General features: G+C 44.2%; 3 protein-coding genes across 3 annotated transcripts; 2 read left to right on the top strand and 1 right to left on the bottom strand.

The window, feature by feature from the left end:
* The first annotated feature begins 438 nt into the window (after positions 1 to 438).
* On the top strand, positions 439 to 3,535 carry LOC125525410 (uncharacterized). Its single transcript, XM_048690411.2, has 6 exons — positions 439 to 670; positions 796 to 822; positions 937 to 999; positions 2,950 to 3,028; positions 3,126 to 3,171; positions 3,274 to 3,535. Exons 1-6 carry the CDS (start codon positions 629 to 631, stop codon positions 3,281 to 3,283), a joined length of 267 nt encoding a protein of 88 aa, XP_048546368.1. The 5' UTR covers positions 439 to 628; the 3' UTR covers positions 3,284 to 3,535.
* A 224-nt stretch (positions 3,536 to 3,759) lies between these two features.
* LOC125525409 (uncharacterized) lies at positions 3,760 to 4,627 on the bottom strand. Its single transcript, XM_048690410.2, has one exon. It carries the CDS (start codon positions 4,562 to 4,564, stop codon positions 3,977 to 3,979), a length of 588 nt encoding a protein of 195 aa, XP_048546367.1. The 5' UTR covers positions 4,565 to 4,627; the 3' UTR covers positions 3,760 to 3,976.
* On the top strand, positions 4,625 to 7,485 carry LOC125525408 (uncharacterized protein At1g01500). The gene is made up of 2 exons (XM_048690409.2): positions 4,625 to 5,350; positions 6,912 to 7,485. Exons 1-2 carry the CDS (start codon positions 4,853 to 4,855, stop codon positions 7,134 to 7,136), a joined length of 723 nt encoding a protein of 240 aa, XP_048546366.1. The 5' UTR covers positions 4,625 to 4,852; the 3' UTR covers positions 7,137 to 7,485.
* The last annotated feature ends 1,508 nt before the right edge of the window (positions 7,486 to 8,993 follow it).

The raw sequence follows: 8,993 nt of genomic DNA, 5'->3' as shown, positions 1-8,993 counted from the left end.
TTCACGAGAACTTTGATAAAAAAAATAAAGCTCACATTTAGCAAGAAAATGGGCCCGAACTTCTGAATCTGATTTGCATCCTTAGTTGTAGGAACCAAAGTAATAATCCCATAGTTAAGCCTAGCTATATCTAAATGTACCATTATGAAAATCATCAAACAGAGCTTTAGTAGCCATTTTCACCAGATCCCAAAAGTGTTGATAAAACTCCGAGGGCCTGATATTTTTTACGAGCCATAACAAAATTTACAGTGGTGTATTACTTAACAAAGTTTTTTTTTTGCATAAGAGGAAATTTTAAAACTTTTTAGCGTACAAAGGGACATGTTTTTTGGAAAGGGCTTAATGAAATCACCGCCAAGATAGCGAGCCCAGCCCAGCGCGTGCGGCCTAGCCCAAACAGCTCCTCTGATCCGGACCCATAGTCGGAAGCCTTGCACCAATCTTGAGGCACCCCCGCTGCCGCCTCTTCTCGCGCGCCGTGCGAAAACAAAACCCTGCCGTCTCCCCCTTCCTCTGCGGCGTATCTAGGGTTTTTACCTCCCCGCTCCGCCTGCCCACACGCGCTTCCCTCCAGAAGCTTCTAGACACTTCAGTCGGAGGAGCAGCTCACGCCGCAGCAGCAGCCATGGCGTCCACCAAGGTCCAGCGTATCATGACCCAGCCCATCGTACGCTCCCCGAACCCCTCGCACGCATATGCTCTCCTCCTCTTTTTGCATCTGTTTCCTAACGTTTTGGCGCTTTTGTTTCCCGCTGCTGCGACGGTCGGCGAATCCTTGGTGCGCGACGGCAGAATCTCATCTTCCGGTTCCTCCAGAGCGTAAGTGTTGACTGAGGGGAAAAAAATAACAATTCGTCTGTATTTTTTTTCCACCTTACGTTTTAGGGTTGCTGACGGTTCGCTCGAGCTAATTTGGTTCTAATTTTGGTGCAGAAAGCGCGCATCCAGATCTGGCTTTTCGAGCAGAAGGATATGCGGATCGAGGGTCGTATCATCGTAAGTTCCTTCACCGATTTCTTGTTCAAATTGATAGAATTTAGCCTCACCAATCCCTCTGTGGTCGTTCGCATGTATGTTAAGTGAATGTAACTCTGTATCTGCATACCATGTGGCTTTGAGGGTAAATTATTAACATGTATTACTTGTATCTCAGCAAGTGGGGGTGAATTGATTAATACTCTAGTATAATGATAACACTGGTAACTTAGTAGAACACATCTGTTTGTTTGTTTTGTTAAAAGCTAACATGAAAATGTGTTGGCGTCTTTTCTCAAGAATTGGTAAACACTTGCAAATAAATCTGCATGCTCAATACCAAAGATTAATTAAGTGCTTGGACAACCAACATGATATGTGCACTCTTTAAGCATCTGAAATTGATGCTAACTAGCTGCTAATAGATGGGTGAAACCTAGCATTTCTTTGTGTAACTTATGCTTTGTCTGGTCAAGAGGGACATAACCTAGTTTCAAGCTTTATTATTTCTTTGTAACACTGAAACCAACCCAATCTTGACCTTTAAAATCAAGGAACAAGTAGTTACTTGGTTCCTTGTGGAGCCACGAACAAGTAATAATAGCACTATCCATGTGCCTAGTCAGAACTTCACCATACTAGATACTGAAGTGTTTGTAGAAGGTATTTTCTAGATGTGTTCCTTTTGGGACCATAGTGGTCATGGGCATTGTTTTTTGAGTCGTGAATATCATTGGTGTAGGTTCGTGGTAACTTGATTGCAATCTAGATAAAGAAATAGTGGTTGGTGATGGATGGTAACCACAAGTGTGCTTACTCAGTCAATGATATTAATAGTTTTAGCCTTAGAAATTAGCTTATCGTAACTTTTTGCCCCAGGCTCAGGACCTTCCCTTTGTAACTTACTGTTAGTCAAACATGTGTGTTTGGTGCGTCCTGTCTCATGATTTTTTTATCACTCTATGTGTTGTTTTGAATCACCCTCAAGACTTGCAATCCCCCCTTCCCCTTGTTAACGAATATGATGCGTATCGGTGATTGTGTTTGGACAACTAAGTATATAGTCCAGGGGGCTAAAAATGCCTTTATTTTAAATTACACTAAATCTTTCATCCTACACATTCTCTAGAACTGAAGCATAGGTTGCTGCCTAAGGCTTCAGTATGATTTTTCTCTTGTCATGGTTTGGTTTTACCGACGAGTGATAAGGTTACGATGTGATGTGCCTATGCTGTGTGCTGCTTCAGTTGTGTTTGCATTTCTTTCCAGTTTACATGTTTGAGTCGCATCTTAATAAGTCCACCACATGGGCTCCTGGGTTTTTCAGTATTGTGCCTGTCATATTTTTGCTGCCATACCCTCACCAGTTTCTCAGACTTTTGTTGCCATATCCCTTGTCTCTTTCTCTAACTTTTGCTTTTAAAACTGTGAGAAGAAAGAACAGATTATTTGGCTGCCTATATTAGATTTGCCTGAAGGATTGGAGTATCACCAAAGAACTAGCTATGGACAGGGGTGCGTGGAAGCTTGCTATCCATGTGCCAGAGCCATGAGTTGGTCGCGAGATCTTATGGGTTTCACCTCTAGCCTACCCCAACTTGTTTGGGACTAAAGGCTTTGTTGTTGTTTGTATATTAGATTTGCCTGTATTATAATCATCTCAATGAGACAAGTTGGTCTGAAGCATGCCAATAACAGATTTCACATACAGTCAATTTAAAATATCCTTTTTCACTGTATCCTTGTTTGGGACTAAAGGCTTTGTTGTTGTTTGTATATTAGATTTGCCTGTATTATAATCATCTCAATGAGACAAGTTGGTCTGAAGCATGCCAATAACAGATTTCACATACAGTCAATTTAAAATATCCTTTTTCACTGTATCCTTGTTTGAATGGTTTGTGTACATGTGTGGTTTATTGTGTCATATTGAGGAATGCTGGGTTTTTATACTGTTTGTGTGTTCTGCAGGGCTTTGATGAGTACATGAACCTGGTTCTCGAGGATGCTGAGGAAATCAACATTAAGAAGAACACCAGGAAATCGTTGGGTTAGTACATTTGTAACCAAGCTTTTTCCTAACAGAACTAGGGATAAACATTATCTCATAAGTTCTAGTATCTAATTTCTATTTTGGAAATTGGCAGGAAGGATACTCTTGAAAGGTGACAACATAACTCTGATGATGAACACGTAAGTGAAAGTGCCATGAACCATTGAATCCATGTCTTTTGCTCCTGTAATCGCAAGCAACAAGGCCTCTAAATTCTGCAATCTCTTTTTTTTTTGTTGCAGTGGAAAGTGAAGCTTCTCTCTCTAGGATGGCTGGCGTTCTCGTTCCTGTGTTGAGCATTCCTGTGATACTTTGAACTCCACCCAGGCTGAAATGCATGTAGCTTGTCGTTGTGGTCACTGAGCATATGTAACGTCTGTTGTCCATCTATGAACCCAGACCCAGTAAATCCATTCTGTCGACTCCGTGCAAGATGTTTGATCAAGATGATGAGCTTATCGGTTGCGTTTAAGATTGACATGAACAGACCTTGTTGTCTTTTTCTGTTGTTGAGCTTATTAGTTACTATGACTGTATGTTATGTTTTTTTCACTGCTTATGAGTGAAACACTTGATTTCCCTCGTGCTGAAGGACTGCTAGCTGAAACTGAATTTGCTACCAGATGACTCGGCAAAGTTAATTATCAACATAGATTTGTACACATCTTATTCTAGGGTACAAAGTTCATTATAAACATAGATTTATCTGTATATGATTGGAAAGAACATAATCGGTTTTAAAATCTTTTCAAAGACTTTCTATCAGGAAATATCAATAGCAATTGCACAAGTTCTTATGTTCATCACAGCGATAGCAATGCAAGCTCATAATCTCCCTTACAGATAATCTGATTGGATTCACTTGCTGGATTCTTTGCTTGTGATCATGAGATCAAACACACATGTATTGCTTGTGATGATATGAGATCAAACGTACATTTAAGATCAAAAGAAGAACCACCTGCTCTTAGCCTTGTTCTTCTTGCTCATCATCTCCTTCCTCTTCTCCTCCAGTTCCAGTCTCTCTTCCTCGTCCTCGCTACTCGTGCTGCTCTTGTCTCCCTCTTCCTTCTCCTCGGCGTTGCTGGCACCACTGCCGGCAGTGGCGACGTCGAGCCGCGCGGCGTCCATCGCCCACCGCATCACCTTCTCCACCTCGTCCTCCTCGTCCGATTCCCCTCCCAGATCCTCCAGCCGCACCCTCGTCTCCTTCTCAGGGCAAACCGCCGCGCCTTTCAGCGCCGCGAACCGTGCCTCCATCTCGTCCATCCCGCCGGCTGTAGGGGCGGGGGCAGCACCTGGCCGCTTCGGCGCCGGCGGGCGGGACCTGAGCGCGTCGAGGCGGCGGGCGAGGTCGTCGTCCAGTGGACCGGGCCCCTCGTCCAGTGCAAGAGGGTTCGAAGCGGCGGAGAACGACGACGAGACGAGGTGGGAGTTGGCCTGGAGCTTTAGGAGCACGGCGTCCTGCGCCGCCCGGAGCAGCGCTTCCACCTCCGCATCGTCGCCCACCGGCTTCCGGCCGCCGCCGCTCATCGTGGTGGATTTCGCGTGGAAATATTCCCTTCCTCGCCTTCTACAGACTACAGTCCACTGGGTTCTGCCTTCTGCGTATTTGGTGACTAGGGCGAACGGTCCGTGTAAAGCCCAGTCCGTCTCCGTCCCAGTCTAGGCCCATCCATTAGTGATCAATTTGTTCTAAAAAACAGTAATTGCTTTCTTTTAATAATCTCAAAATGAATTAACCGTATTCATCCCCACCTTTAAGCTTCCCAATGGCGGAACCCTAAGCTAATTCCACGCCTCCCACCTCGCCCAGCGCGCATGGACCAGCCGGCGTCGGACGCCGGCGCCTGCCTCGAGGTCCGCCTCTTCTACGTGCGCCTATCGCCCCGCAGCTCCGGAGCTGCCGCCCCGCCACGGCTCTCGCTGGCCATCCACCACGCCGGGACCGAGGCCTCCCCCTCCTCGCTCCCTCTCCGCCTCGACCGCTGCGACCCAGTCTCTGGCGAGGCCACCTACGTCTCTACCGCGGCCGCGCGCCTCCCCCCGCCCGACGCCTCCTTCGAGGTTGCAGACCACCGCGACGTCGCCCTCCTCCGAGGCACCCTTCGAAGGTGCCCTGACGCCAAGGCCGATTCCCCTGTCTGGGCGATCGACTGCGTCCCCGCCGATGCAGCGGCGGCCTCAGCCTCGGCCTTTGAGGTCTATGTTGCCGGGTACTGCGCAGGTGAGCCCGCCGTTCTTACGCGAGCCCTGCGGCTGGCCACCCCGGAAGAGGCTGCTGGCGGGTTGGTTCGCCGGCGATCAGCACCTTTGGCGGTGAGTTAATCAAAATTCGACAGCATTAGTTGCTCCATCTTACTGATTAGTACGACCTACAAGGGATGTAGCTTTGCTATATGAACAATTGTGGCAACAAAAAGGGTCCTAATAATGTAGTATATGCATAAGCTGCAGAATGGTTGCTCCATCTTACTGATTAGTACGACCTACAAGGGATGTAGCTTTGCTATATGAACAATTGTGGCAACAAAAAGGGTCCTAATAATGTAGTATATGCATAAGCTGCAGAATGGTTGCTCCATCTTACTGATTAGTACGACCTACAAGGGATGTAGCTTTGCTATATGAACAATTGTGGCAACAAAAAGGGTCCTAATAATGTAGTATATGCACAAGCTGCAGAATGTGCCTACTTGTTTGAACTATGATGGGCACCAGATGACAGGCAAATTCTCTGATAGCCAGATTTTGTGTGGACTTCTCTTCCAGTTCTTCCTATAGATATAGTAGTGTCTCGTTATTGTAACTGCTTTGCTCGTTCAGGGTGTTTATGGTTGCAAATTTGCCTTGCTTTTCAGCAAATATTTGTCGCCAACTGTGCTATCGCTACGCCCGAAAATGGAAAGCTGCTTTAGATGTTAGACCCTCCCTGTAACTTTCCGTTGTTAACTGATTATGACTGGTATTCTGGTAAAAATGTCTTTTACTAGACTTTTAAATTTATGTATTTTTTGCCTATTGTTGCAAAGTACTCTTGTAGATTTAAAACAATATTTAGAAGTGTCATGGTGATTATTATTTTTAGTATTAGTGTTGTCGGTACATTTGATAAATATATTCTATATGGATGGAAATCCTAGCCACATAGTCTATTATTTATTTCTGCGTTGGCTAGTATAGCTTGGAGTATTATAAAGTTGAACGTAACTTAATCTTTTTGCCATGTGATCATGCATTAGATCATACATGTAGATCTCATCTTAAAAAGATTACCAAGCGGCATATTATGTAGTAAGATAGGAACTGGTGGTGTAGGGATACTGCTATTATCCTTTAGTAGCCTGATTCCATAATACGCATATTACCAAGCGGCATAATGTGCCCCCTCTTCAAAATTGGATCAAACAGGTATTCTTATGTTATGATATTACCTAACAATGCAACAAAGGTGGCCAAATTTACTTTGCAACCAGACTCATGTCATATGTTAATAAGGGTTTGAAACTTCAAAGCACGGAGAATTACACCTGTTAGCTTAGGTCTACTTTCCAGCCGTCTCTTGGTAAATTTTTCGCAGTGTTTCCTTTGATGATCCGTGTGAGCCTGTCAGTGTGAGGTCACAGGTATTAGGTTCCATGAGTTTTTGTTTCAATCTTGCTGTTTCAGATAATCTTGTTGTGTTCAAGGTTCAGTGACAGTGGGAAATTGTTGCTAAGTCAAGGTATTACAGCATTTGATGCCGTGTCTATTACTGACATTATCTCGGGGTATTTGCTTTGTCACACTTCAGTTGGAACAGCATGCTTGGGGTGAATCTTAGTTTCTTATTTATTGAACCCCTAAAATTTCTGTTAGTTAATTAGTGTCTCTTTCTCAGGCTATGTGTGATGAAGACGAGAGTGACATGAACATGGGAACCAGGGCATACCCTGAAGGATGGTACTCTGATGACGACGACGGGCAACTCACATGGTTCAACGCTGGTGTTAGGGTTGGCGTCGGGATTGGGCTGGGAGTCTGTGTTGGAGTTGGTATAGGCGTTGGGCTCCTCATGAGCTCCTACCAAGCAACGGCCAGGAACCTGAAGAGGCGGTTCTTCTGACACTGTCGCTACAAAGGCACACGGGCTCGGACGGCCAGTAAGTAGAGATGGCCCATCCGATGATGTTCCGCGCTGAACCAACCGCCGTATGTATAGTTGGTGGATTTGTTGTTCGTTGCATTGTTGCTGGTCGTCTGGAGTTTTTGACTTGTGTAGCTCTCATATCTGTGTATGTAATCTGTGAAGGTGTCCCTGAACTTGTGGAAGTGGCAAAAATGGACTTGGCATGGAGCAGACGCACTGTGGCCTTATTTTGTAAGCTTCAGAATTGTGCTACAAGTCAATAATGTGTATACAAGTGCGACAGCCTTTCGCTATGAGCGAATGTTGTCGGATGTATGTTTCGTCAGTGTTTAGAAGCACATGATAGTAGTAGGTAAAGACTGTTCGTTAGGCAACTTGTCCATGATGAGCCGTTCTGCCTTGCAGAACAAAATTGTCAATGTGTTTTAGATGGGAACTTGGCGAAAAGGGGGAAAAGAATGCTCGGCGAGGGATCGTGTACAGTAGTTGATAAAACAAAGGTCAAAGAGAGAAATCGTAAGAAAAAGTCTTATTTAAGAGGTCATCTTTTAGTATAAAAGTCTTATTTAAAAGTCTTATTTAAGAGGTTATTAAAGATAAGGCTAAGAGATAACCCGTTGATAAGGCTTAAGATAAAACTATCTTATCAATCACTGTACATGTCATAAGACAATAAAAACATATGTACAATCTTCTTATCTGTAACTAGATACCCCTAAGACCAATTTCAATGGGGCGACCCAAATGGACGACGATTTCGTCTGTTTTTTGTCCATTTGAGTCGAACGCCCGCCCGACGTCCGCCCTATTTTAGATATGGGTCAGTAGCGCACTCAACGTGCCGACCCATATGTGCCGGCGTGACGAGTTGGCCGCCTTATCTATACCAATATAAAAAGACCCAAATGGGCAGATCCAAACCATCTCAACCGTCAAATCATTTTACCTAGCGGTTTAAATCGCTTCAATATTGAGCACCAAACACGTTTAACGCTCTAATTACCCACCACTACCATTGGTTATAAACACGTTTTGACTCAACGCTATCCCATGAAATCTGCCATGTAATTAATATCCTACCATTTCCGTGAAAAAAGTAATTGATATCTTACCAAATACCAACGTGCAACAGATATATGTTACCTAATATAACGTGCAACTAATATCCTACCTAATATAAACGTGTATTGCACGTACATCATTACTAGTTTCAACAAATAGCTCATTTTTACATTGAATATGCATTTAAACATATAGTCAAATAACATAGTTTGAACCGAATAAAATAACATAGTTTAAAAGCCAAATAAAAATAAAAATGTCTCATATAGTTTTGCAAGCCGAATAAAAGAAAATACATCAATTGGTTGCCAACATGAGCCCACATATGCTCAACCAAATCATTTTGCAGTTGCACTTGAGTTTCCCAATCACGCATGTAATGATGAAATTGGGTGAACTGTTCAAACGTTATCGCTCCTCCATGCTCAGGCACAACATTCTCACCTTGAAACTAAAACCCTTGATCGTACAGATGTTCTGGGCGCTCGTCTTCTACGATCATATTGTGCATGATCACACAAGCAGTCATCACCTCCCTCAGTTTCTGCGTGCTCCAGGTATTAGCAGGATACCGAATGCTGCCCCATCGAGATTGTAAAACACCAAAGGCACGCTCGACATCCTTCCTAGCACTCTCTTGCTCTTGGGCAAATCTTTTCCTCTTCTCTCCGACAGGGTTGGGGATTGTCTTGGCAATAGTGGTCCACTGAGGATAGATGCCGTCACCCAGGTAGTATCCTTTGTCGTAGTTGTGGCCCTTGGTAGTAAAGT

The sequence above is a fragment of the Triticum urartu genome, chromosome 7A, assembly GCF_056163025.1.
Source record: "Triticum urartu cultivar PI428250 chromosome 7A, HENAU_Tu73, whole genome shotgun sequence".
In the NCBI taxonomy this organism is placed as follows: Eukaryota; Viridiplantae; Streptophyta; class Magnoliopsida; order Poales; family Poaceae; genus Triticum; species Triticum urartu.
This window is presented reverse-complemented; position numbering and strand designations above follow the sequence as displayed.

What these genes read in the sequence shown, in the direction of transcription:
- LOC125525408 (XM_048690409.2), top strand. Translation starts at nt 4,853, where the DNA reads ATGGACCAGCCGGCGTCGGACGCCGGCGCCTGCCTCGAGGTCCGCCTC. An exon ending in GGCGATCAGCACCTTTGGCG is followed by an intron (nt 5,351 to 6,911) that starts GTGAGTTAATCA and finishes TCTCTTTCTCAG; the next exon opens with GCTATGTGTGATGAAGACGA.
- LOC125525409 (XM_048690410.2), bottom strand. Translation starts at nt 4,564, where the DNA reads ATGAGCGGCGGCGGCCGGAAGCCGGTGGGCGACGATGCGGAGGTGGAA.
- LOC125525410 (XM_048690411.2), top strand. Translation starts at nt 629, where the DNA reads ATGGCGTCCACCAAGGTCCAGCGTATCATGACCCAGCCCATC. An exon ending in TCTTCCGGTTCCTCCAGAGC is followed by an intron (nt 823 to 936) that starts GTAAGTGTTGAC and finishes ATTTTGGTGCAG; the next exon opens with AAAGCGCGCATCCAGATCTG. An exon ending in GAACACCAGGAAATCGTTGG is followed by an intron (nt 3,029 to 3,125) that starts GTTAGTACATTT and finishes GGAAATTGGCAG; the next exon opens with GAAGGATACTCTTGAAAGGT.